General features: G+C 53.7%; 1 protein-coding gene across 7 annotated transcripts in view; it reads right to left on the bottom strand.

Moving 5' to 3' along the window:
* Positions 1-25832, bottom strand: part of SLC29A3 (solute carrier family 29 member 3) — a 59677-nt gene extending 33845 nt beyond the window's left edge. For 2 of the 7 annotated variants that reach the window (XR_004346268.1, XR_004346267.1), the window contains exons 1-3: positions 25723-25829; positions 22236-22534; positions 394-476 (exon numbers count right to left, since the gene is read on the bottom strand). Coding sequence is in view for 4 of the 7 variants with exons in the window: in XM_032608784.1 (XP_032464675.1) it covers positions 394-476; positions 15711-15855; positions 22236-22516 (509 nt within the window). In the remaining 3 variants the exon portion in view is untranslated. Of the gene's footprint in view, positions 1-393; positions 477-15710; positions 15856-22235; positions 22535-25722 lie in introns of all 7 variants that reach the window. The other 5 variants (XM_032608784.1, XM_032608789.1, XM_032608785.1 and 2 more) reach the window with 5 other exon arrangements.
* Between the last annotated feature and the right edge of the window lie 1762 nt (positions 25833-27594).

Here is a 27594-nt window from a genome sequence, read left to right as displayed (position 1 = left end):
TGGAAGCACAGAGTCCTAACCATTGGACCACCAGGGAAGTCCCCAGGCTCTTAACTTTCGATGGCTCTCAGAAAGGCTTGGAAGACCAGCCTCCACAAACCTTGCTCCCCGGGCCCCACCCACCATCTGTGGTGTCCCTGCGGCCCAGGCAGCTGTTGACAGTCAGCTCTGACCCCATGTGGCAGCGTGTGGCTCCCTGACCGGGCATTCCATAGGCAGGGCCCCAGGTAACCGATCTGACTCTCAGTCTTCATGGAGGAGTCTGAACTGCCTGCTTCCTACTTTAGTGGACACACGTAAGCCAGCAGAAGAGAAGCAACTGTGGACCAAAGGGGAGTGGATGAGGCTGGAGGTGAAGGTCAGGGGCCTCGGAGAGGGAGGAAAGTGGCCTACCTGTTGACAAGCAGGAAATTCACCAGGAGGCACAGCACGGAGGGTACAGTGGAGGCAACGGCCAGGTAGCTCTCAAAGTAGTTCTGCAATCACAGAAGTGAGGAGTCCGCTGAGGTCACTCAGGATGGAGGGGAGGGGCCCCACCTGAGAGCATGGACAGGGCCCCTCTTGGTGGGTCTTCTCCTCACTGTCTTTAGACACCTACGAGTGATGGGTAAGTCCACCCCGAGATGGCATGCTCTTGCCCCATCTCTAACCTAAGACCGCTCACTCGGTCACACAACAGATACCATCGATGAGCTATGCTAAGTGCTGGGGACATAAGGAAGGGTAGGACTTTGTCCCTGCACTAACGCTCTGCAGCCCATGCTCCCATCCATCCTACCTGTTCCACCCACGTCTGAGGCAATGGAGACAGGACTTGTATGTACGTATGTTTAAAGAAAAATTTTATCCCATCAGTCATCTTAGCCCATTGTCAAATTTCAGAGCTATCCAGATGGGTTTTGTTATGACTCATCCCCATTCTCACATTCTCACAACCAAGTGAGGCCTGTTAGAAATACATGGGGCCCTGATCCTTGCAGAGAAACTCTGTTCCGACTCTGGATTTGCTCCTTCAATAGAGCTGCTACCCAAGGTCAAAGCCACTTTGGGAAGTGGCTCTTAGTCTGGCCAAGATGAGGAAAAAGGGCATTTTCCTGGAAGTAGCTCGACAGTATTATAGACAAAGAGTGCATGAGACCACAGAAAAGACGAAGATTCCTGATTATAATGTGCTGCAACTTTCAGCTGAGGAAGCTGAGTGGCAACTTTATGCATTTTTCAAAGCTCAGGGAATTGTCCACTCACTAGGGTAGATTTTACTGAGTGTACCTCATCCCTCAATATAACGTGTCAAACAAAAAGCCAAAACACTGGAAAGGCTGACACATCTTGGCTTTGGTCCTTTTATGTCAAACCATGAATCCCAGGTCAGTCATGACAATGGGTTCTAAGCAGTGAAAACAGCTTCCATGTATTAAGCATACCGTGTGCAAGTACAAGGGCTTTATACGAATGATATTCTTTACCCTAAAAAATAAAAGAGCTGTGAGTACTCTGGAAAGTTTACAAAATTGAACTTAACTGGGGAACTATTTTGAGTACAAATGTGCCAAGTACCAAGAACAATGTGTGCAAAAATCTTGCCGATGTGCAAACAGCTCGGGCAATTGTAGGATCTCTGCAGAGTTTAAGACATGCTTCTTCCCTGTTAAGAACGGGGTGTCCTATTGGGAGTGTAAGATAGAGTGTGAGGTTTTTTAATGTCTCAAAACACCGCAGGAAGAGCTGTCAGAATTCTGTGGGGGGTTGTTGTCAAATCAGTGGTAGGAGCAGTGAGTTCTAAGGGAGTTCTGGGTAGGGAAGTAGGACGAGGGGGCTGAGACCTGGAGAGAATGGCAATGAATATGGTTTGGGGAAAAGATCCCAGAGGAGGTGGGATTTGCGTCAGACCTTAACAGGGAGGGTAAGATCTTTCCTTTCTGGGAGAGTCTGACTGCAATGTGGAGGCCAAGAAAGAAAGATGTCATAATGGGCCACTTCTAGTCTGAAGCACAGACCGTTTCCACAGTCTGTTTTTAAGGCTGCAGAGTGCTTTGTGGTCTCTGATATCCACACCCTGAATATAAGATTGTGATGGCCCTGCAATTAAAATGATAATCACAGCTACTGTGGTCCATCAACCATGAGCCTTAGAAATAGCCTTCCTCCTTTGAGGGGCCACTGCATTGTCCTAGCCTGATGGGTTCAGCGGAGCCTGGACTGGTCCGAGGCACTCAATTACTCCTTGACATAGTGGCTGGGCGTAGGTGAGGCCAGGCAGGCGATGGGCGGCTGGAAGCAAAGGAAAAGGGCCCCAAGGAAGAGACAGCTGCAGGTGGGGGCCAGGACTGCCGCAAATCTGAGTTCCTCATGACAGCCTTCCTTCAGTGGCTGTTCATTTTGTGGCAACTCTATAAACGGTCATCACGTGGGATGCAGAAGCTCTGTCTTTGTTTTTTCAAGCAGGCTCAGGTTACTTGAACGTTTTAGGAATGGGGATTTTCTAGGTAATTGAATGTTCTGGTTTGTTGATATTTAAGCAGAAGAAGTTCCTTTTAATGTTGGAAAAGCTTTTTAAATATTGACAACTGGGTAAGGCTAGGACCCCCCTTTCTGTTGATTGAGCCCATTTCTCTGCTTTACAAAGGGCACGTGGTCGGGGGGCAGGGTGGGGCGCAGAGGCAGGGGAAGAATGGACTTGACCCTGGGTCATCTTTCTACTGGTTCAGATCCGGGAGCTGTGGTTAGTGACACAGGTGGACTCAGCACATACCACAGAGCTTTTTTTTTTTTAAACTTAATTCCTGATACAAACATGTGGTGGTTTTTACTTATTTGCTGCTTTTGCTTATAAGCAGAGTTCTAGCAAAATGAGGTGTGGTGGGCAGGCTCTTAGGGTGGCCCCCATGATCCCAGCCTCCTGTGTTCATGCCCTTGTATCATCCCCTCTGCTGAGTGTGGCTGGGACCTGCCTGGACTTGCTTCTAACTGACAGAACATGGCAAAGGTGATGGGTATACACAATTATGTGGATGGGATTATGTTACATGAGATGGTGGTACCCATCTTGCTGGACTCTTTTTTTCCTCCCTTGATGGCTTGGAGAAGGCAGGGGGCCAGGCTAAGGAAACCCACGTGGCAACGACTGCAGGTGACCCCTAGTCGCTGAGAGTGGTTTCTGGCCAATACCCAGCAAGAAACTGAAGCTCTCAGTCCTACAACCACAAGGAACTGAGTTCTGCCAACAACCCAAGTAAGCCTGGAAGTGATCCTTCTCCAGCTGAGCCTCCAGTGAGACTGCAGCCTTGGCTAACCCCTTACTGCAGCCAGTGAGACCCTGAGCAGAAGCCTGGGTTAGGCTGTACCCAGACTCCTGGCCTACAGATACTGTGAGATAACAAACGTGTGTTGTTGTAAGCTGCTAAGTTGGTGGTATTCTGTTCTGCAGCAGTAGATTCCTATTTAGTGAGGGTTTGGGATAGCTGAGTTCCTAGTAATGGGTTTTTTCTGAATATCGCAGCCTTCCTGTTGCAATTTAAATTCAGTTCCTTGATGAAGGCAGAGAGAGCTGACCATGATTTTATTCAACTTCTTGCCTGACATGAGGACCGACGTGCCTGCCCACGAGGGGAAGGAAGGTTATGCTTGCCGACCACATCAGTCCCCCTAGCCTTTCCTCTCCAAATCCTTGGCTAAAATTAGGATCATTTTTGCAAGCAGCATGCACTGATTTCAAGAAACTGGACTTAGTTTACGTGCCACCCCAGATCTGCTCACCTCACCCGCCCCTTAGGCCATTTGCCTTGCTACTTGGTCCCACGTGGTCATAAAGCCACTGCCGCCACCAGCAGGGGGGCCAGCTGCCAAGGAGAGACCCCTGAGCCTGCGTACTGCTTGGGCTGTGCTCGCAGAGGCTCCTGCTCCCTGGGTGGCTCTGGGAGGGGCCGGGTGACCCTCTCTGAAGGGTGGGGGAGGCAAAGCCCCACCCACAAGGTAGGCTTCAACCATTGAGAGGAGACGGGAAGGAGACTAGAGACACATTGCTTGTCTTTCCTTCCTCACCCCCCCTCCACCACATGTGTTCTAAAATGTGGTGGCTCCACGTGGCTCCTCAGGAGACATCCCGTGTGCCTGAGCAAGCAGCTGTGTTTAGTTGCAAAGCTGTGGCCAGCACAGGGATACCACAGCCTCTATCTGTTCTCTTCCATCCCTGCCTCACTTCCCTTTCCCTCACTCTTACTTCCCTAGGACTGCACTCCCCACGGAGTATCACAGGTAAGGTGCTGCCTCAGGCTCCTTTCTAAAAACATCCAACAGCAAAGGCCCTACGTTCAACTCTGATCCCACACATTGCAGATGTGCAGCTGGTACTCACTTCCTGGGTTCGTCTCATTTGCTTCCAAGGCCTGTTGAGGTTACCTTCTCCCAGTTTACTCAAGGAAATGTGAAGACGTCGGAATACTGGTTCAAACGCATCGCAGTCAGAATGGTAACAGTGCTGCCCCCTCTGAAGAAAACTGAAATCTCCATCCCACAGGGTGATTTTACGTAATGCAATGTTTGGGGATAATTCACACCATGGTTCACCTCCACTTGGGACCGATTCCTGAGAGTTCCCTCAGAGGGCTCTGTTGTTATTTATCCAGCCAGGCACCCTGCAACAAGTCTGCAGCCTCTACCTCCAGAGGTAAACCCAAGGACACCAAGGACTCCGGCCTCGGAGGAGTGGAGGAGGGCAGTGGCACTGGGCCCCCTCCTGTGACAGTGGAGGCTGTGCTGTGCACAAGCCCAGGGGGACCAGTCACGTGGACGGCGACATGAATGGAGCTCCGCAGAGCGGTGCAGCACGGCAGCCCTGCTTACACAGCTCATGGGGGTCAGTTTGGGCCTGACATGATTGCAGGTGGGAGACCGTATCTGATTCAGGAAGAAGGCAGGGCTGGAAGGTGGGTGGGTGTAGCAGGGCAGGACTTTATGAGATGATGAAAGGTCCCCAAGCAGGTCTGCCTGCCCCAGGAGGCGGGAGACCCAGAGGCTGGTAATCCCACAGCCCTCAGCCTGGCTGAGTAGCCACTGTCCATCCACATCAGCATCCCTTCCTGTTCTACCCACTCCTCTGTTCACTGTGTGCCCAACATCGTGCTGGTGGTTTGGCGTATAAAATAGACAGGAAAGGGTGCCTGATGCCCTTAGGCAGCACGTAGTCTGGTGCAATCCTACAGCTGTAGAACAATGGATACAAGGGAGGGGAGGGGAGGGAAGGAGGGAGTTTGCGGGGGTGGGTGGGGCTTCCCATAGGAGGCCATCTTGGACTGTAGCCTGAAAGATTGGGGGAAGTTTGCCAGACAGATATGGGGAGGTGTTGCTAGTGGAGAGAGAAATGGCATTCCAAGAGGCGGGAAGAGCACATGCGAAGGCAGCGATGGATGCTTCTTTGCCACTCAGGACTCTAACCCCATTTGTTAGAACAGACCATTTGTCGGAACAGACCACCCTGAGGCTTTCCTCAGCACCCACAGGAATCTACTGCACTGAGACAGAAAGGCACCCTGTGATCCATTCAATCCAAACACAGGGCAGAGAGGCAGGAATGTAGCCCCAGCACCTGCCCCTGCCCCTCGGGGGTGCTGAGGAGAAAGCGCGGCCCCACCATTCGGAATTCTCCAACTCAATGTGAGGCGAGCCCAGCTCTGAGGAACAAAGAGGGAAACTTCTGCTCCTTGAATGTCTAGTCTAATCCCCCTGCCCTCCAGTATCTCCCCTGCACTCTGCAATTACCTAGGGCTCGGCATCTGGCAAAGGTAACATCAAAGGTCCTCTTCGGCACTTGCCAGGTAATCCAATGGACACGGAAGCCCTGCACAGTACCAGGTTATTGACATTTGAACAAAACTGCTCACATGTGGCCTGCACAGACCCCAGTCCATTTGCTCTTAACTCAGCGCGTAAGAGCAAGTCAGAACTGGGATTGCTCCCATTTCACAGACAAGAAGCTTGACGTTAACAGAGGTGGATGAAATGCACAGAGGTGCACACCTGGAGAGTGCTGGTGGCAGGATTTTCTGATGCAGGGCAGGGGTGGGATGGGGAGATCGTTATCATCGCTCCACAAACATAAGAGCCGCTGTAGCTGAGGCCGCCTGCCTCACAGTCACACAAACCCAAACACCATCACTGGGATTACAGCATGTCACTGGCTGCCCCAGAGGCCGGGACTGGCAGCCCACATGCCTTCCCAGCAGTGAGCTGGGACCAGCCCGGGGATCAAAGGGTCCATCAGGGTGGCGTCTTCCCTCTGCCCCAGCCAGAAATGATGGGGCTTGAGTTCTCGCCTCTGCCCGTTAACTCTCTCTTTTCCTTAAACCGCACGGTCCATTCCCTTGTGCATTTCCTCAGGCCTGTAGATCGGAGTAGCAGTAAAAATCACACACAAAAAAATAAAGATTGAGAGAAAAGCCCTCACTCCTGTCAGCCACCGAAATGGATGGACACGGTCTGCTGATAAGCACACGCCATGTGAAGGAGGACATTGTAGTTGGGAAGCACTGGGCAGGCTTCCAGCTTCTCTCCTGACCACGCAAACCCCAGCAGAACGCCCCAGGACGGGTGGGGGCGGGGATCAAAACCCAGAGTGTGGACAGAGCCCGCCGGGGGGCGCTAGGTGCCAGCGGCCCCCAGGCGGCAGGTCGGTGCGGAGCAGCCCTGTGGCTGCGACACAGGGCATTGATCCACTTGCAGCGGAGAGGAAGGAACCATTTCCGTCCGTGACCCTCTAGCCTAGCTTGTGAACCCCAGGAAGGGGGAGAAATGCTCTTCAAACACAATCTAAAAACCCAGCCGAGCCAGCTGGCCAGATGCGAGGCGCATTTTACGTCGGGGAGCATTTCCTCTCCCCCACGCTGAGAGCCTCCGTGCTAAGCATCTCTTCTGGGAGAATTTAATTCTGAGCTCAGAGTCCAGGGAAGGAGGTTTCTTCAGGCAGGGAGGCCCCGAAATGAGCCCGTTTATCTCTGGCAGGCCCCAGGTAAGCTTCCTCTGCCCCGAATGCCATTTGCGCACTTTGAAATAAGTGCAGCAAATTAGTCACGAGCCGCGGCCACCTAGCTTGGGGCCGGCTGCCCAGCGGCTTCTGAGAGGCAGCTTTGCGTGGCCCCCACCTCAGGAGCACAGCGGAGGCAGCTGGGCTCCTGCGGGGCGAGAAAAAGCGATTCAAGCCTGGGGAGTGGCAGCTCGAGGCAGCAAAGCGTTACCTGGATCACAGGAGCATGAAATTAGCAGCAGCAAGCAGGCTGGAGCCAAGACTAGCTTTTGCCATTGCAAACTTGCTGCCTTCGGACAGCCCAGAGCTGAGTTCTGTGCCTGGGATGCTGCAGGGGAAGCGCCTCCATCCTGGCACTGGTCACAGTCACTCCTGGGCAGGCCAAGCAGTGAGCAGAGGGCCGGTGTCCCTGCGAGGGGTGCAGGTGGCGTCCTGTCTGTGGCTTCTAAGGCCCCCTGTTTGGGGCACCGGCCTCAGAAAACTAAGGGGTTTGTGGCTGGGGGCCTGGATGAGCAGGGAGGGGCAATGCCTGTTCCAGGGCTCAGAGAGTTGAGGGAAACAGGAGCTCAGATCCACCGAGGTGTGACGGGGTAGCCAAGGGCCCAAGGGCACAGCAAAGCTGGGGTCAGAGCCAGACAGGTAAGGCCCGGAAAGATGACCCAGCCACTCCAAGGAGAGAAGGCCCCATGAGACCTCTGCATGCTGTTCTAACATCAGCCCTGATGCTTGGCCTGAGCATGGACTCTCAGGCCTTCTCCAGGCCCAGACTCGCCGGGGCCACTGTAAATCTTGCTCTTCAGTAGCTTGGAAGCCCTCCTCAGCCTGTGATCTCCTTTCACACCTCCTTTGGAACTCCTGCCAGAGGATAAGCAAAGTTCCTGAGGTTTTCTGGAATGAGCTCCCCTGACCTCCCTCCCCTCTGTGTAAAGCTTTCCAGGGCAAGAAGGTGCTCTTCCTCCACCACAAATCCTCACCTTCCCCACCCGCATTTCCTCTCTCTCTCCCTCACTGCTGCTCCCTCCTACTCTTCTGCCTAAGCGGCTCACTCAGGTCTCCCTTGGGCTAAGAAAAAAACCTCTTTGACTTCACAGTCTTTGGTCACCAGGCCCGTCCATCCTTTCACTCCAAACTCCCTAAAAATGCAGCCTCTGCCCTCACTGTGAACGCCTTACCCGCTCCTGGGTGGCTCCGGGGAAAGACTCCTTCAAGGGGTCCTCTTTGCAGCCAACCCATAACCACCGCCTGGTCTGAGCCCTCAGGCTCCTGTCACCACATGCCACCCACTATAATGGGCTGAACTGTGTCCCCCCCAAATTCACGTCAACACAGAATCTCAAATGCGGCCTGATTTGGAAATAGGGTCTTTGCGGATATAATTAGTTAAGACAAGGTCACACTGGATCAGAGTGAGCCCTAAATCCAAGGACCAGTGTCCTTCCAAGAAGGAGAGGGCACAGAGACAGACACACAGGGAGGGCGCCCAGTGAACGCAGAGGCCGAGACTGGAGTAGTGCTGCCGCAGGCCAAGGGAAGCCAAGGCTCGCTGGGAGCCCCTGGAACCTGGAGGAGGCAAGATTCTTCCCAGAGTCTTTGTAGGGGGTACAGAGGGAGCACGGTCCTGCTGGAGCCTTGCTTTTGGACTTCTAGCCTCCAGAACTGTGAGAATAAAATTTCTGCTGCTCTACACCACGTGGGTTGTGGTAGCTTGTTAATGGAGCAGCCACGGGAAACAGCTGCACCTTCCCTCCAGCGCCCCCTCCTGGACTCACGGGCCACCTCCAGGCCCCCTCCTCAGCGGCTCAGTCCCCTGCGCTCTCTGCTATCGGAGGGGCCTCATTAGCTCCCTCCTTCCTGTGCTACAGCCCTGCCCTGGGAGTTCATCCCCCGGCTCTGACGGCGCCCCACGCCTGCCTGCCTCACTCCCTGACTCCAGAACGCTTTCCGCTGCCGGCGGGCCATCCCGCCTGGGTGGCCTGCTGAGCCCAAGCTCCAAGCTCCCAGCTCGCAAATCAGAAGCCTTCAAGAGAACCCCCACGACCCGAGGCCGCATGGTTCCTCCCTCCTTTTCTCAGTGTCCTCCCTTCAAAGTTTCCTCGGTTTCCCTTTCACCCTCACCCCAGCTCCAGGATTTGCCGCCACCCTCCCCCACCGCGTCCCCATCACCTGACTGCAGCTCACGTCCACTCCCCCGGGTCCCAGCTCTCCCCTCGCCTTTGCTCAGCTCCCTCCTCCGCCCACAGCCCCTCACCCACAGGCCAAGCCCATTTGTCCTGTGCTTGTCTGCCTCGAAGGGCCCAGCAGCGACACCCCCTCTGCCAGTAGCCTGGCCTCCTGGCCCCTCCTTGGAGCTCCTCATGCACTGTCCCCTCTCTTTTGGCCCTTTCTCAAGCTCCAGTTTGGTTAACTGATGGGGCACGTGGGGGTGAGGGAGGCTAACGGGTGCTCCCATGTAGCAGGCTGAAGAAGGGTGTTTATTCCAGACGGTACTAGGGAGCTATGGAAGGCCTCTGAGCAGCAAAACCATATGACCAGTGCCAGGTCTAGCAGGTCACCTGGCAGGAGGGGATGGGATGAACGGAAGGGGAGGAGCGGGTGGCAGGGGCTATGCATTTATCCACTCATTCATTCATTCAAGAAATGTTAAAGGTAGTCGATCCCCAAAGCTCACTCACTTACTCAACAAGTAATGCCCGAGCCCCTGCTATCTGCCCAACGTGTGCTGGAGCTGGGGTGCTCTAGTGAGGGAGGCAAAAAATGAGGCAGCAACAAGTTTTAAAAAAAGACTTTAAAAAAAGTTATAACAAATGGGATAAAAAGGAAAACCAAATAAGGGGGTAAAATAGAGCCTCGTGGGGGATTGATGTTAGAGAGGGTAGTGAGATGGTAATGTGTGAACAGAGACCCAAGGATAAGCTGTGTGACGGGTGAGGAGAAAAGCTTTCTGGACAGAGCGAACAGCAGACAGCTGGCTCTGCGGCATGAAGGAGCTTGGTGTGTTCAAGCAACTGAAAAACCAGGGTGATTTTGGAATCCTGGGAGTGAGGGAGAGAGGAGGGGACCAGGCTGGGGGCATGGGCAGGGCCTGGGTGTCCAGGCTGAGGTTGGAGTTTGGATGTGGGATTCTAAACAGCTGAGAAACGTGGTACCAGCACCCATTCACTAAGCCCCCACCACACGGTGCCGTTCCGCGTGTTCATCACGTCTTTGCTCCCTCTATGTTGCAGAGGAGGACGCTGAGGCTCAGAGAGGTCGGGTACTTGCCCAAAGTCACATAGCTCAGACCCAGTCCTCTGTCCCCTTACTTGGCGCAGTGGACAGCTTCTCTGTTTTGTCTTCAAGACCGCTTCTGCAGCCTCCATGGAGAATCGACTGAAGGGGGCGCCCTGGGGGCCAGCGAGGCTGAGACCGTGGAGGGGAGAACTGGAGGGATTGAGACGTTTCAGAGGTAGAATTGACAAGACTTGCTGATGGGCTGAAGGTGGGGGTGGAAAGACAGAGGGAAATAAAGGTAACGCCTCAGTTTCGGGCTTGAGCAACTCGACTGGGCAGGGGCAGGGAAGGAAGTCTGCCCCGGTGTAGTCTGAGCGTGCGGGTAAAGTAATGACCCCACAGTGAGATTCCACCCCCCTGAATATGGGGCCACGGCGTCTAATCCTGGGACGACGGTCTTCCTCCCGTGCCCCTCCCTGCCAGCAGTCCAGCCCTGACACGTGACTGGCCCTCTGCGAATGCTTATTGATTAACTCATCACTCTGCTCATACTTGCTGAGCCCCATAGCTATTCACAGGGGATTCAGTCCAAGTTCCTGCTTTCGTGGAACTGATGCTCTGGTCAAGCAGACAGCTGGCTAATGCATAAGCAAACAGACAATATGTCAGGCAGTGGTAAGTGTTATGAAGAGAAATTAAGCCAGGTGGGCACCTCTATGACGGATCTCACAACGCTCGTAGGAGGAGAACCACAAGGGAGCGGCTAGTCCTGGCAAAAGGCTGGCCTGGGGACAAATCTGCCCACCCTCTTTTTTTGTAAATACTGGACAATAGTTGCACCCCTTTGTTTACGAATTATCCACAGTGGCTTTCACTCTACAAGGGCAGAGCTGAGCACCTGTTAAACAGGGATCCTGTGGCCCGCAAAACCTAAAGCATTTACCCTCTGGCCCTTTAGAAAAAGTCTGCCAGCCTCGATCTAGTTTCTTAAATAAGGTAATGGAGCCCTAAGTTGCCCGCAAATTTGACAAAGAGTCAGAAACAATCCAGCTCTCCTGAGCCCCAGGTTTTTCCACCACGCAGGGTGGGCACGGAAAATGGCAGCATCACTCCTGTCGACTTTCCACCCCACCCTCGCCAGGTCCCTGAGGGGCAAGCAGGCCTTGGATCTGCATCTTTATGTGCCCCCTATGCACCCTCAGGCTGGAACCTTAGCAGGCAGGGAGATGGCTCAGAAACAGGTAGAGGGAAAGGTCAGAGAAACAGGGAGCCTGTAAGTCCACACACAACCTCTGAGGGGTGAGAGCTGATTCAGGGCTCGGTCCCTGCTGACGCTCGGCCAGCCTGTCCTTCCTCTTCTGCAGCCTGATCATGTGGCCAGGGCAAGGAGGAAGAGGCCTTCCAAGGAAATTCCCCACCTCCCCTCAGCTTCTGCAGCCCCCTGAGGGCTGACACACGTCAGCAACCCAGGGCTGATGGCTAGGGACAGGGACCAGGCCCTGTGGCATGGGCCTAAAGAGGAAGCAGTAGACAAAAAACAAAAACAAAAAAAATGAGGTGGCCTGGCGGTGCTCCAGCTGCTCTCTGTAGAAGGAAACCCAGGAGAACAACCAGGAAGAGGCAGTCCTGAGCAGACCCAGCTGCACTTCCTCACCCAACATGCCCTCTCCTCTACAGGGAGGCTGTTTTTCTTTGGGGGTTCATGTGGGCAGAAACCACAGGCTGCTACAGGCCTCAGATGCATGCGTGCATGCGTGTGTGCACACACATGGGACTCCCAAGATGGCCTCCCAGGTCGCTGCTGCCACCACGGATCCCTCCCAGAAGATGGCCCTGTAATGAAGGCACCCGGCAAAGACTACAGTTTGGTTCTGCTCTCCAGGTACTCGAGACGATCAATCACGTCAAGGAGACACTGGAGCACGTAAGGCCCAGGCCGCGTTCTAATTTGTCGAGGAAATCACCTCTAGATTCTAAGGATGTGTGCAGAAAGAAATAACACCGAAGGCAGAGGGGGAGCGATCGAGAGGCTGGGAGGGCCAGGGAGCAGGGCGCAGCTGTGGACAGGGGCCCTGAGCACACAGGGAGAAAATAAAAAGAGAAGTCGAGGCCACTGAAGGCATGACTGACAGCGTTTCAGGTCGGGCTTTTTCTCTCCCTCTGCAGGACACAGCAAGAGCTAAAAACAGAAGAAAAAGCCATCACAGGTGTATTTACTGGGAATAGCATGCTGGCTGGATCTGCAGTTAGAATCAGAGGGTGGACAAAGGAATTTTTAAAAAATGACTCACTTTAGTTCTAATTTTTAAAAATGGTTTAGAGCAGCCATCCATGCTAGCCCAGGCCACTGGGCAGCTGGGAGGAGGGACCTGCACTCTCTGCCTGGTGGCCACTCACCCATGCCCTGCTCAGGAAGCCTACAGCCCCATCCTAACCTGCCTGACCCCCAGACCGCCCCCAACTTCTCCTTTCCTGGGATGACAGGGCTCAGGCAAAATCCCGCCTTAAAATGCTTTCATGGTGTAAGGAAGGGTGTTTCCTTCACTTAGCACTATTCTTCAGAATTCTGCTCTTAAGAAGTAGATTGCCAAATGGAATCTAGGCACCTTTTCCATTTGGAGAGGTCTGAGTTGCACTAGGAGTGGACTGCAGGAGCGTCACGATCCATCTACATCCAGAATGGTGCTTCTCAAGGAACAGCATGTGGATAGAGGAGACCTGGATACCTGCTACCCTGCCAGCTGGCCATGTCGGAAGCACCTGGCAACAGTGCCCAGGCCCACCCCAGGGAGGAGGAGCCAGCACAGCGGAGCCTGGGAATCTGGGTGTCTGCCAAGTGCCCCAGGAAACCTGATACAGACTCAGATACCCCTGGGTTACGGCCCCCACTCTTGTCTTCATAGCCCTGTGGCCTCAGCAAGTCACTAATTGCTTCACTTTCCTCCTCTGTGGGCAAAATGCATCCTTATGGCTGGATGTGAGGTGACAGGCAAATGGGTGGAGCAGGGCTTTTCAAATGACAGGTTGCAACCCTGTTCATAAAGGATATGAAATTTACTTAATGGGTCACAACCAGAATTTTATTTCGTTTTCTCTTTTGCTGCCTTCTTTCCTGTTCCTCAGGATGAATCATCTGCGTGCTTTTCCAGGACCCCCTCCACTGTGCCCTGAGCCCAGGCCGTCTGCTCGCAGACTGCACTCAGCTATGTTTCTTCCTCTTCCTCAGCACCCACAGTCCCCTCTCCACTGGACCATTCACATGAGTACACAAACTACCTGCTATTTCTCCTGTGTTAAAAATACAACAAACTGGGCTTCCCTGGTGGCGCAGTGGTTGAGAGTCCGCCTGCAGATGCAGGGGACATGGGTTCGTGCCCCGGTCTGGGAGGATCCCACATGCCACGGAGCGGCTAGGCCCGTGAGCCGTGGCCGCTGAGCCTGCGCGTCCAGAGCCTGTGCTCCGCAACGGGAGAGGCCACAGCAGTGAGAGGCCCGCATACCGCCAAGACAAAAAAAAAAAAAAATACAACCCAAAAAATCCATACCCTCTTGACCACACATCCCCTGTAACTCCCGCTCCAATCCTCCAGAAGGAAAGAGTCGCAGAGCAAAACTCCTAGAGGTATTTCCCAGGTTTGCGGTCTCCCCAGTCCCTCCCCCATCCTCTCCCTCACGGCCTCGGGTCCAGCTTCTGCCCCTACCCCCATGTCGCTGCTCCCCAAGGACACCAAGGGCCCACACGAGGTTAAATCCAAAGGCAAACTCTCCATCCTCCTCAGCCTGGGTGGCTTATAAGCCATTTATAAGATCAGCACAGATGATCACTTGCTCCTCCTTGAAAACTACAATCAGATTTTTTTAAAGTGTAGATGCTGCTTCGTGAAACTGCTGTTTCCATGACAGACATGTACGTTCTGCCAGATGAAATGTGTAGTCTGAAAACATCTGGAAAGGCTGATATGGAGCCCAGGGTTAAGGGCATGGACAATGTGGGTTCAGATGGCCCAGCCTGAGTCACTGACTTTGTGCCTGGGAACAAATAACCTGTATTTTTTGAGCTTTGGTTCCCTTCTCTGTAAAATGGGTATAATAATACCTATCCCTGAGGGCTCTAGTAAGGAGCAAAAGAGATAAGGAAAAGAAAGCTTCTGGCACACAGTAGGTTGCTTAATAAATATCGTGGGGCATTCCCTGGTGGCACAGTGGTTGGGAGTCCGCCTGCCGATGCAGGGGACACGGGTTCGTGCCCCGGTCCGGGAGGATCCCACATGCCGCAGAGCGGCTGGGCCCGTGAGCCATGGCCGCTGAGCCTGCGTGTCCGGAGCCTGTGCTCCGCAACGGGAGAAGCCACAACAGTGAGAGGCCCGCATACAGCCAAAAAAAAAAAAAAAAAAAAAAAAAATATCGTGGAATTAATACACAAATCAGAGCCCTCAGTACAGTGCTGGCACAGGGCGAGGGTTTGGTCAAGGCGGTGAACGTTAAGAGGATTCGGCCCATCCCTCACACCACAGCTACCGTGTAGGAGATGCGCAGTAAATACCAGACTTCCCTCCCGGCGACATCTGGGGCGCTCTGTACATGCTGCGGACGCTCCATGGCGGGTCTGTGTTCAGAGCACCCAGGGGCCACAAAGCCTGGCCCCAAGCCACGCAGCGGGGGAGGGCACCGCTGGGACTGGGGCTAAAGGAAGTCCTTCTGTCACCCTCTGGGCTGCTCCCAGCTACCCTGCAGTCCCACGAGACAGACAGACCCAGCTTCCTCCCAGGTACATAGCTTTTACAAAATCAACTACCCAGGGCTCTTAAAACTCCAGGAGCAGGTCACAGTCCACCCCCTGATCCAGCACAGAGAGGGTACTGGCTGGTCCTGGCAGTGACAGCAGCCCAGGAGAGCAGAGGCCAGGACTGTCTCCATTTCCCTGTCCTCCGTTCTCATGGCTTCACTTGCTCTGGCCTGTGCTACCCTAGGTGCTAGGACATCCACTTCGGGGCCCAGTCGGCCCTACTGCTCCTTTTTCAGGAAGCTGGCAAACAAGAAGGAAGAGGAAGGTGGCTATGGAACCCCTCAGCTCACACTGAGCGTGTGCCCAGAGGAAGGGCTGAAGTCTCTTTCCAGGCTGTCAGGCATCAGGGGACAGCAGAGCCACGTTGAGGAATTAAGCCCAAAGCATTTAGGTCAAGTGAGCACCAGACCCTCCATCCAGTCAAAGAGAGCAGGACCCTATGGGGCTCCCGGGCACAGAAGCCCTTCTGTACCCCCTTTTTTGTAGGGAACAGACTCCAGCCTCCATGACCTTCCCTGAGTTCCAAAGGGCAGTTGCTAATCAGGGAAGGCAGGAGAGGCAAAGACAAGGGAGGGGCAGGGTCCTGGCCTCAAGGGATACACACAACAGTGTTTTTAAGCTCTTTATAGAATTAAAACCCAACAAATGGAACATGTCAGCATTCTTCATACCATAGAAGCTCATCAAGAAGACTACCTGAGGGCTTCCCTGGTGGCGCAGTGGTTGGGAGTCCGTCTGCTGATGAAGGGGACACGGGTTCGTGCCCCGGTCCGGGAAGATCCCACATGCCGCGGAGCGGCTGGGTCTGTGAGCCATGGCCACTGAGCCTGCGCGTCGCAGCCTGCGCTCCGCAACGGGAGAGGCCCGCGTACCAGGAAAAAAAAAAAAAAGAGGATTACCTGAGACCGGATTAGAGGAGTGCAGGCCCTGCACACACCCTGATCTTATCAGCAACCCCACCCTTGAATTGTTGCTATAAAACTCCTCACCAAATCCTCCAGGTTGGGACACACAGCTTTTCAGGGCAGGAGCCCGCTGTGTCCCCCTTTGCCTGGCAAAGCAATAAAGCTCTTCTTTTCTACATTACCCAAAACTCTGTCTCTGAGATTTGATTTGGCACCGGTGCAAAAAAGGCTGAGCTTTTGGCATCACCACCTCCATCTGTAAGGGTCCCAGAGTGCACCCCACGCTCTCTGAAGACCAGGTTAAGGAAAACCATTCCTCGGACTTCCAGTAGGGAGCCTGCTCTCATTCTCCCCTCCACTGCCAGCTTTGACCACTTGCACTGCAGGAAGTCCTTCTAGAGGGCTCACCTAAGTCTCTCATGATGTAGCCTAAGCCCATTCAATGGACGCTCTGGTAGAGGCAGAGGACAGCTATTCATTACCCCCACCTGCTAACCTTTCTCTTCGATCATGGGGCTGCATGTTAGCCTCACCTTAAGGCTTAAGAATGCTTCTTCCCAGAGCTTAAAAATGCTTCTGCCCAGGCCCCTCCTTCAATGTCACCAGAATCAGGTGGGTGGGGCAGGCGGGTAGGTTTTCACAACTCTCCCAGGTGATTCTACCGTACAGCCAGAGCGGAGGATGCTAGCCAGAGAGGAGAGGCCAGAGTACGTCGGTTACCAGCACAGGCTCCGCTGACCTCCAGACTGGTCCACAGCCCAGTTCTGTCACTTGCTAGTCAGTGACCTTGGGTCACTGTCTCCAAATCTGTGAGGCTCAGTTTCTCCATCTGAAAACTGGGGCTACAGCACCTAACTCACCAGGTCATCCTGCAGATGAAGTAAGATGGTAGGTCCAATGGCGGCAGGTACAGGCTGTGTGGCGGGGACTTTGTAAAATCAACAGGTCGTTACCAAGACCTCTGATAATCTGTCCTTCTCAAAACTAGTTCATCCTGGTTGCTTTTAGCCCTTCTCCTTGAATTGGGATGTCTGCCCTTAGTCGTAAGAATAGCTCCCAAGTCATGCTATCCTGTTTCTTTGCGGGGCTGAGGGGTTAGGCCAGGACAAAGGTGCCATGACTGAGAAGATGCTCAGAGACCTTCTGAACCAGATCAACCTGGATCCCTTCCCTATGCAGGAATCCCACTTCATGTCTCTGCTAACCCACCTGAAACGTCAGAACTCCTTTGGTGGTGGCCACTGTGACCCCCAGATCTTCTGCTCCCTTGTAAAACCATGCCATCCCTATCTTGGATTGGGGTGATGGGGCTTTCTTCCCCAGCCATATAATAACTAAAGCAACAAATATTTATCATGTGCAACTCTGTGCTGGGGGCACAGGGATGTAGAGTAAGAGAACTGTATTCACTATTCCCAAAGAGCAAACCGTTTGGCGGGGGAGGCATTCTCATCTTTGAAAAGGGTACCGTCACCGTCACCACGGATAACAGCAGTTCCTACCTCACAGGGTGCTGGGGGTTAAATTAGTTAATGCAGGCGAAGTGCTGAGAGTGTTGCTACCCCAAAATAAGCCCTCAGGACCAGGAGCTGTGGGGTGAGGACCTGATGGGGAAGTACGCCAGGCTCTGGGGACCCAGATGAGGAGCCCGTAGTTCAGAAGGGTGGAGGCAGGGGAGGTTCCCAGGAGTAACAGACACACCTACCTCCTGCCCCACTCCCTGGTCTGAGCCCCTGGAGTGCCTCTGGTCAGGGGATGGACAGGATGGCAACAGATGGCCAGGCGTGGGTCCTGGCCCCGCTGACACCAAGTCGGACTGTGGGTCCCACCCACGACCTGGCCATGTCCCGCAGCCCCCTCAGAGAGGAGCCCTGGGCAGGCCAAGGTGAATGGGAAGAATGCGTGGGCAGGGGCCGTGGAGGCCTCGTGGCAGGGGATGACCGGGAGAAGGTGTCATCACCACCTTCTCTGGGGCAGAAAGGGGGTGTGTGTCCGCCTTATAGTCCCTGGCCCAGCGGCAGCGCTACAGGCTTGCAGGAGAGGCCAAGGAGGCCCCCCACAGGATCAGGGATGGCTTACGAACCCCAGAGCCAGGGGAGGACTGGGGTTGGGGGCAGGGGGATGTGGTAGAGGTGGTGTGGGGAAGGGATCAGGGATGCTGACAGCTTGGAAGCTGGGTCCAGAATCCAAGGGTACAGCTAAGGCACCTGGGCTTCCAGGGTGGAAAAGGAGGCCAGACCAGGGTCAGGCTCTCCACAGGAAGAAAGATAATAGGGTTTGGCCACATCAGGGTGTGGGGTGGCCTCTGTCTCCAGGACAGTCCCCTCTGCATTACCCTCCGAGCAGGACAAATTCTGCAGTCATCTATCCACCTAAATTCTCCGTAAAACTGTTTACAGTCCTTCCTAGCTATGTGATTAGGGGCAGGCTATCGAACCTCTCTGAGCCTCTGGCTTTTTGCCTGAAAAAACCCCCCAAAAACAGGGTTAATGAGAGACAGTGTGTTTAACACCCTTGCCAGCATGGTGGCCCAGAGTCAGGCTCAGAAGATGGCTCCCCAAAGCACCATCTTTTCCTATCAATTCTTCCTCTTTTATGCTCTCATTTTTTTGGCTCTGGGCCCACAGACTTGTGGTGAGTTTATTCAAAGTTCTTATTCCAGAGAACGGAGACAAGGGGGCAGGCGAGCCTGAGAATGCTTTCTAAACCACCCCAAGGGTGTTCCAGGCAGAAGAAAATGATCTTGAGAAGGGGGGTAACCTTGAAAGTGACATAACCGGGGAGGGGGTCTGTGCAAACACCCCTACGGAGTCAAATTCCCCACCCAATGGTATCCGTCCCTGGGAAATATAAAAAGGAAGTATGGAGAACAACCAACATCCAGACCCACAGCTAACTGAGCTGCAGGTGGTGGCTGGAGACAGACCCATTTGACTCTCCCCCGCTCGCTCCCCGCAGAGTAGCCCTCAGGTGACAGCACACCAGCCGCCTCTCGCAGGGAAATCAGGAAGAGAGGGGGAAAGAACTGGGGAGGCGGGTGGCAGGAATGAGGAATTAGGCAAAGATAAATGGCGCACAAAATGCAGAAACACCCCAGCATGCTTGCTTCCCAAACCTGGCCCACGAATCGAGGGGTGACAGGTCTCTCATCTCCGATGCCAAGAGCCAGGAGCTCCGGGCAGCCACAGTTACTACATCTGCACCTGCCAGCACTTGGAAACAGGCAATAAAGCATAGCAGCAGGGCCTGGAATGCTAAGTGCCTGCAGCTGGGAAGGGACTGCCTTGCAGCAAGAGCCGCTCACGGCACACCTCCACTGGGCGAGGGCCACTCCCAGGGACTGGACCGCACATCCTCGCCTGCCCTGGGCAGCCCGCTGCTGGGGCCAGGGCAGCGGGCAGAAGAGGAGGCAGGACAGGTGCACATGGAATGTAGCCCCGGGGGCCACCCAAGGCCGGGTGCTGGCCCAGACAGACAGGGATCTTCTGGATGAAGCCCAAGTGAGCTGGCTGATTTACGGAGGCTGGCAGAAAGCTGGGACGCTTGAGTCGCTGGTAAATGAGAGTGGATCATAAAGCACCCTGGCTAAGCCAGACGTCTGGAAATACACCAGGGCCACATGCAGCTCACAGTGTGGCCCCATTCCTCGAAGGACAGTAACAATAATGATGTTTATACAGAACTCGCAGTAGTGGTGCCAGACCCTGTTCTAAGTGCTTTGTATGCCTATTAATTTACTTACCCCTCACCACAACCCTGAGAAGTTGGTGGGTGTATTGTCCTCCTGTTATATGCCTGCAAGGTGAGGCAGCACCGAGAGGCCAGGGAGCTAAGCACAGAGGCAGGCTTTGAACCCATGCAGTCTGTTTCCAAAAGCCCTGCCCTAGCCAGTGCTTCCCAAACTCTACCATGCCTGCCAGTCACCAGGGTGGCGTGTTGGCAGCTCCTGACTCAGTCAGTCTGGGGGCCTGAGACTCTGCATCACTAACACACTCCCAGGGATGCCTGGTCCCAAGACCACGCCTTGAGAAGGGCGCTCTAAATTACTATACTAGGTTCCGTGACAGCCCTTCACTGCAGAAATGGGTTTATACGCACTGCTCTGGCCTCTGGAGGCGAGTGCGAATTCCTCAGTTAACAGGGAGAGGCCCTCACAGGGTGTCAGAATCAAGGGGCTGGAGCTGGAGGAGGGAGTGTTAAGTCTTAAAATGCCCATGTCCACACCTCACCTCGGCCTTATTCAATCAGAATCTCTGGGGTAGGGCCCAGACTGGAATTTTTAAAAAGCTCCCTGGGTGATTCCACTGCGGAGCCATGGTAGAGCCCTTCCAGACAGACAATAGGGATGCCTCAGTCAATGCGTCAGACTCATTGAAAGTTCCGTGGGGTTAGGTCAGGGATTTCAAAGGTGCTCTCAGAAAAGGGGTGGCGAGCCAACTCCTAGGCCAGTTGATGGGTATGGTTGGGGTCTGCTAGGGTATCCTCTTCTTGTCCCCTGGGGCACCCCTGGAGGAGAGGGGCAGCTGGCAACCCCCAGCCTGGGATGCCTTTAGAGCACCCTGCTTCCCCCATCCATGAGCTTTCAAGAGAGAGCAGACCTTGCCCTAGATCAGCTGTGGAAACTGAGGCTCCTGACAAAGAGTAACCACACTGAACCCTCTTCTCCACTAAACCTGGACCTTAGCCCCCGTCCTATCTCCACCTGCCAGCTCAGTCTTAGCAAGAATCCTTCGAAGTCAGTTTATGGAGAATCCCCCCACCCTTGATATCTTATCACCCTCGAGATCTGATCAAGTTCTTCATCCCCCACCCTTGGTGTCTATGTCATTGGCCTGCCTTTAGCAAGAATCCCCCTACCCTTCATTGTAAATTAACTATACTTCAACATTAAAAAAAGAAATAATTCTCAAACGTGATGGCTACTTTCCAAGTAAGGTTAGTGACAATTTTTATACTAAACCAAATTATAATGAAACCTTAATTTAGGAGAAAAAAAAAAAAAATCCCTCTACCCTGATGATTCCTCTTAGTAACGTTCCAACCACTGACCCCCTCACTTTGCTCCTTAGCTATACATCTCCACTTGTCCTTGCAGTATTTGGAGCTGAGCCCAATCTCTCTCCCTTACTGCAACAGTCTTGAGTAAAGGTTTCCTTACCACTTTAACAAGTGGCTGAATAATTTTTTCTTTAACACTCTCCCTGCCCGTGGGAAAAGTCACCCCACAAAATGAGCAGCCCCAGGTGGAGAGAGAGGGCTTGATGCCACTACCAACCAAACTGAGACTCCTCACCTTGACATTCAAGGCCCAAGCAAAGTCTTCAAGGCCCAGGAAATTATCTCAAGCCTTATTTCTCTCTTACGTGCACCCCACATATAGCAAAACCAGATGCTTCACTGTTCCTAATAGACATCTGAACTTTCCTCCCAACCTGCCATAGCTCAGAGTTTTCCTTCCACCTGGAATGTCTCCTCCCCATTCTTCTAAGTTGCAGAGATCTCTCCCCTAATAACAAGACTACTTACGCCCAGTCTTCAATTCCCCATCTTCCATAACTACACAAACTCCTATCTGAGCTGGGTACATGGTTCTCTGGGATAAAGACAACACTTAAAGACTACACTTCCCAGCCTCCTTTGCAGTGCTTGTGGTCACATGACTGACCAATGCAATATGAGCAAAAGCAATGTGTTTTACTTCCCAGAGTGTTTATGTTCTTATAACTGTCCTTTTCCTCTTCCTATTTGATGTAATGGCTAGAACTCCAACAGCCATTTTAGACTATGAAGTGATCTTGAACATGGAAGCTACACATGGTGGAGTAACTAGGTTCCTGCAAACATGGAACATCACACTAGCATTGGGCTGGCCCCCTCCAGACTTGCACGTGAGAGAAAAATGACCTTCTATCTTGTGGTAGCCACTGCTCTTATGGAATTTTCTGCAACTCACAGCTGAACTTAGCACTGTTATATCCACTCTTTCAAACTCCTGGAGGCATGGACTCTGAATTCTTGGTTACCATACCACACAGCACAGAATCATCATTTGCATCTCCTCCCCAAGTTAAATACTAAGCAATGTGAAGGCTGGGGCTGTGTCTTATCCATTTCCATCTTCCCCTGCCACCTGAAGCATGAGGCCTCATATACAACACAGAGCATGTTTTAGGGCTGAAGTGAATTCCATCTACGTACTATACTCCACACAGCTTCCCAATTTGCATCCATACTCTTAGGACGCTGCAAGCCTCCCTGGAAGGGTGCACCCAAATGAAGCCGCCCTTCACCACCTCCCAGGAGGAACACGCCTTACCAGGATGTCCGAGCCCTTAGGCTCCTCCACTGTGGCTGGGCTGGAACAGTTGCTGAGTTTGAATATCCAGTACTCCTGGGCCGTGACAAAGAAGTTCCACGGCAGCAGGCCACCGATGCCCAAGCCGAAGAAGATGATGTAGGTACCACTGAAGCGGTCCTTGGGCCTCTGCAGGCCGGGCGGCGGGCAGTCCAGCAGCTTCTCAAGCAGTGCTTCTTGGTCAGCTCGGAGAGAGCTGCTTGCAGTTCTGTAGGTGGAGTTGGAGCTTTGATGAAAGTCATCCTCTGAGACGATGGCCACTGTTGGAGCAGAGAGAGAAGCAGAGATGGGGCAGGTGATCAGAAGCTGAGGCCGGGACTCACCCATCCTACAGAGCTGACTATGTCCCCACTCTGAGGTCTACAGGGTCACCAAGGCGTGGTTCGAGAGCTTCAGGTTTAAAGATTAGGGAGAAGGACAAGATGTCACACTGTAAGTGACCTCAGGTTCCCCCCACCCGGTCCATACAAGGGCAACAGAGTAGCAAATAATTGTGGGGCAGCTGGGAGTAAGGCAATGCGGCATGGTGGGGCCTGTGGCAATCAATCTGCAAGGGCAAATCTGGTCTCAAGGCATCGAACTTTCTAAGCAGCCATAACAAAAGGAATTAGGACCCCTGATGAGCACACAGTGCTCTCTAAACTCTTCGACTTTATGTGAGAAAAGTAAGGAGCAGGAAAAGTGTGCAGAATATGGTACTATTTGTGCAAAAAAGCAGGGATGGGGTAGATGGGAAGGAGAAAATACACACATATGTACATATATCCTCTGGAAGGACGCAAAAAATTTCAAACAGTGGTTGCCTCTGAGGTGGGAGGCTAGGGATGGGGAGGGTGGGGACTTCACTGCATGCTCTTCTGCGCCTCTCGAATTCTGAACTTTGTGAATGTATTATCTGTTCAAAAATAAAATTATAAATAAAAATAAAGGCATTCAAATTAAATAATATTAAAAAAAAACCCAAACAAACAAATCCATGGTATCTAGCACTGCCCCCAGAAGCTCGTTTGAAACATCTAATAGTCCACTCTCTCATTTCATTTGTGGGGAAACCGAGGTCCAAAGAACAGGTCACAAACCAGGCCAATGGCCAAGCCTGAGCCTGCAGCTCCAGCCTGGGTCCCCACCTCTGTTCATCACATCCCACCATGAGACAGCAACTCCCCATTTGTGGTAGCAGCTAAGACAAATTGAAGATTCCAGGTTGCCAGTAACAATTGTGTACATGGCCTTGGGCAAGTCACCATGCTCTGAGCCTCACCTTCCCCATCCCCATCCACAAACTCAGGGAAGCCTTTTTCCAATGGTTTTTGTAAACTGCGACTGGCTGGCAATGCTGACAAACGTCAGCATCTTCCCTGCCATCCTGGGCTTGTCACCTGGCCGGCTGGCTGCGGAGTTTGGCTGCAAGGTAGCACGCCTGCTTCTATGCCCTGTATAGACCATGACAGCAGCTTGATAAATGGGAAATATTTCCATAAAGCTGAGGATGGGATACTCTGTAGTCCCTTCTGCAATAAACAAACCAATGCATCTCGGCTCACGTAGGAGTCTGAGCCTTAACTCAGAGCATCAAGCCAGGCCAGGTGAGATGGGAACACTGTGTCACAGAGGTACAGAGCCTTATCAGGCTCTGCTACTATTTCGGGAGAGCCTCACAACATTTCCCGGAATTAGGCAGGACAGAAATTATTGTCTCCTTTTTATCAGAAGCAAAGGATGAGGGCTTAAGTCACTTGATTTGTCCCACATTCAAACAGTAAGAATTCCCGATAGTTAAAATTAAATCCAGTACTCATGCATGTCAAGGTCTCTACCTAGCACTTGAGGCTGACAACAGCCCAGTATAGTAGGTAGTACTCTAAGACCCATTTCACAGGTGAAGAGTGAGCCTCAAAGAGGTTGAGTAATTTGCCCAAAGTCACACAGTAAGAGTAAGGTTACATAGCCAAGCAGTCTGAGCCCATGTGGACTCCATGGCGTCCCTGGGAGGCAGGTGGCTGGCGACGTGCACCCTTGTCCGCTGGCTCCTGGCCAGTGAGTTGTGAGCAGCGGTGAAGGCAGCACTGCAGGGCACCCTCATCAATGTTTGCTGAATGAATGGACTCTGGAATGAATGGAATGAATGGGGGCAGCCAGGATGTTTTCCCCTGCTGGGGCAGCATCTACCCTGCAGCAGGCAGGCAGGAGGATGCCGGATACCCAGAGCATCCGAGTCAGCAAGTCTATTTTAAACTCCTCTGGTTGAGCAGAGCTCTTTCCCAGCTTTGCTCACAGGGAGCTCAGCACTAACCAGACAGTGTGGTCACACATGCACATGCGTGCACACACACGCACGCACACACACACACACACACACACACACCATTTCTAAATTAGTGTTTAAAATGTAAAAATTATGACCCACGTAGGACAACAGACAAAGACCAAGTGGTTCCTTCCAGATGCTCCAGCTCCAAGTGTGGGTGCAGGGGCCAACAGCTCGGTCACCCAGGCCACAGTCTGCCAGAGTCCATTCTCAGCTCCAGGTATCTATTTGTCCAGGACCATTCAGCCTTGACAAAGCTTCTGAAGCAGCCTGGAATTTCCTCTCACCCAGGTCACAGGCCAAGGCACTGGAGTGAGCAAAGTCTTATTACTCTTGATGAAAACGAGCTGCTGGCTTTTGGATTAAAAAAAAAGGTAAGGAAGAGCCTCGGCTGGTGGGCTGGCTGTGGCCTGGAGTGTGTTCCTCAGGCACCTGCAGGAGCCGGTTGGGCTCAGCCCTGCTGCCGTCCGGGGTGACCTGGGGCAAGGGTCAGCCGCTGCACAAAGCAGCAGAAACTCGCGGGGCCTGGAGTCATTGCAGGCCATCCTCCAGGTCTGGGTGCTGGTTTCCAGGAAGTTTCTTACTGACTCTGGCAATCTCGCCTCTGTGTCTCTATTTCCTCACCTATGAAATGGGGGCAGGGGGGCTGGTGAAGCTAACCGACGGGAAAGCACTGCTGGGAAACACACGGTGCCGCCCAGAGGCCATGGCAGAATCTGCCTTGGGGTTGTGGACACCCCCAGCCTCAGGCTTCCCAGTTTGGACAGTCAGCTACCTTTTGGATACTCTGGGCTGACCTGTCCATACCCAGGCCCCCCATATCCAGGCGGTGAGGTCCAGTCTCAGGAAATCCATGGGGAGGAGGGCAGAGAATCTGGGGGAGAAAGAAGAGACCCAGAAAGAGGGAAAGTGAGAGGAAAGTAGGGGGAGGAGGAGAGAGCAGAGAGGAAGGGGAGGGACGCTGGGGAGGGGGGTCACAGCGAGAGGCGCCAAGACAGAGGCCGGAGTCCTGAGGCTCCCTGGAGCACCCCAGGAAGGCCGCGGCGGGAGGCCGCCGACCGCGCGAGCCCACTGGGCGACCGAGGGCCTGAAGAGCTGGGCGGGGGCCAGACCCGCGCCCGACAGCCGGCCCGCACTTACTGTCGCCGCCGCGTCGCCGCCGCCGCCGCCTCTCCGCTTACCTCGGCCACCACGACGACTCGGGGCTCTGCGGGGCCGCAGGCCGGGCTCCGCCTCCAGGCGCCGCCCCGCCCACCACCGCCGGCGCTTCCCGGTTTGCAAACCGTTCTGCTTCCGGCACTCCCTGCGTTGCTACCCCATTTCACAGGTGGAGAGAGTGAGGCGCCGGGCCGCCAGGTTCCCTGCGCAGGCGGGCGTGCGAGCGCTCCGTGAGCCGGCTCTCGGTGCTGCCGCAGCTGCCGCAGCTGCTTCTCCACCGTGGAACCCGACCCCATCATTTCCCAGAGCCCTGCTCCCCAGAACCCGGAAAAGCTCTCCACCTGCCCCCAGACTCCTGCAGAGTCTCACCCGCTCTTCCCTGATCCCCTGCTGTTCCCCGCACCCCACCCCCGCGCCGCCTGACGGACCCTCCTGTGTGCCAACACCTTCCAGAGGCTCGTTGTCTGGCTGAGGCAGGGGCGTAGTTGGGCCGGCAGCACGCAGTCCTCAGGACCATCCCGGCCCCACGAGGCCCTCCTACCAGCCGCCAGACCTTCCTGTCTAAATTACAGGCCAAGGCAGCCACCTTTATCCTACCCTCTCTCTGCTGTGGCCCTGACATCCACTGTCTCATTATTGTCACATGCCCTGAGGGTCCGGCGTTGCCTTGTGCCCCTATTACGGAGGGACCTGAGAAATCTGGGCTTGTGGGAAGCCCAGATGGAGCTGGGATGTAACACCAGCTCTGTCTGGGTCTAAAACCCCTGCGGAGATGCCCCTGACCCCACAGGGGTGAGCTCAGTGCTGGCTGCTCTCGGGGCTGGGGGAGGTGGCAGCCTTGTTTCATGGTGAGGCTCACAGAACACTGTACTTCCTTCATTAAGCAGACCTACTCTGTGCCCTGCCCTGCAATGGGGTCCCATGATATTGTGTTAGAATCAGGAATATATATTTGGTCTGTTCCCTTGTTCTGGACTCGACTGTCTAAAACCCATAGAATTTGCTGAGTGATGGGGGTGATGGGAGAGTCTTTTGTTGTTCATAAGGAGCCCCTTTCAACCTTACCTGAATTTATGCTAATGAGGTGGGCTTGGTGGGCTCCAGATAGCTTCTGGATGAGGGCTGGTGGCACCAGAGGAACCCACCCAGGGATTAGAGGCTTGGAACTTTCAGCTCCACGCCCCCCCTCCAGGGAGGGGAGTGGGGCTGGAGATGACATAATCACCCATGACCAATGAGTTAATTAATCATTCCTAGTGATGAACCTCCAGAAAAACCCCTAAATGATGGGGGTTCAGAGAGCTGCTGGGTTGGCAAACACATCCGCCTGCAGGGAGGGTGGCACACCCCAACTGCATGGGGACAGAAGCTCTGGACCTGGTACCCTGTTCATTTGTATCCTTTATAATAAACCAGTGATAGTAAGTTAGCTCTTTCCCTGAGTGCCATAGGCTGTTCTAGCAAATTATTGGAAGTGAAGGGGATGTGTGGGAACCCTCGATTTTGTCACCAAGTTGGACAGCAGATTGGGCACGCTGGGTACCCCATACTTGTGACTGGAGTCTGAAGTGGGGGCAACCTTGTGGGACTGAGCCCTCAACCTGTGGGGTCTGAGGCTCCATGGAGTTGGTGTCAGAATTGAATTGAATTGTAGGACACCTAGCTGGTTTCCAGAGAGTTGGAGAATTTGTTGTTGGTATGTATATCAGAAAAAAGAAACCCACCACATTTGTTGTCGGAAGTGTTGAGAGTAAAAACAGTGCAAAGACCCAAAGGTGCCAAGGGCTCGGGCCTTGCTTTGGAGGAACTTGTGCTCTCCCTGGGGGACAGGCTGCCAGGGGCAGAGGATACAGG

This window comes from Phocoena sinus, chromosome 16 (assembly GCF_008692025.1).
Source record: "Phocoena sinus isolate mPhoSin1 chromosome 16, mPhoSin1.pri, whole genome shotgun sequence".
Lineage (NCBI taxonomy): Eukaryota > Metazoa > Chordata > Mammalia > Artiodactyla > Phocoenidae > Phocoena > Phocoena sinus.
This window is presented reverse-complemented; position numbering and strand designations above follow the sequence as displayed.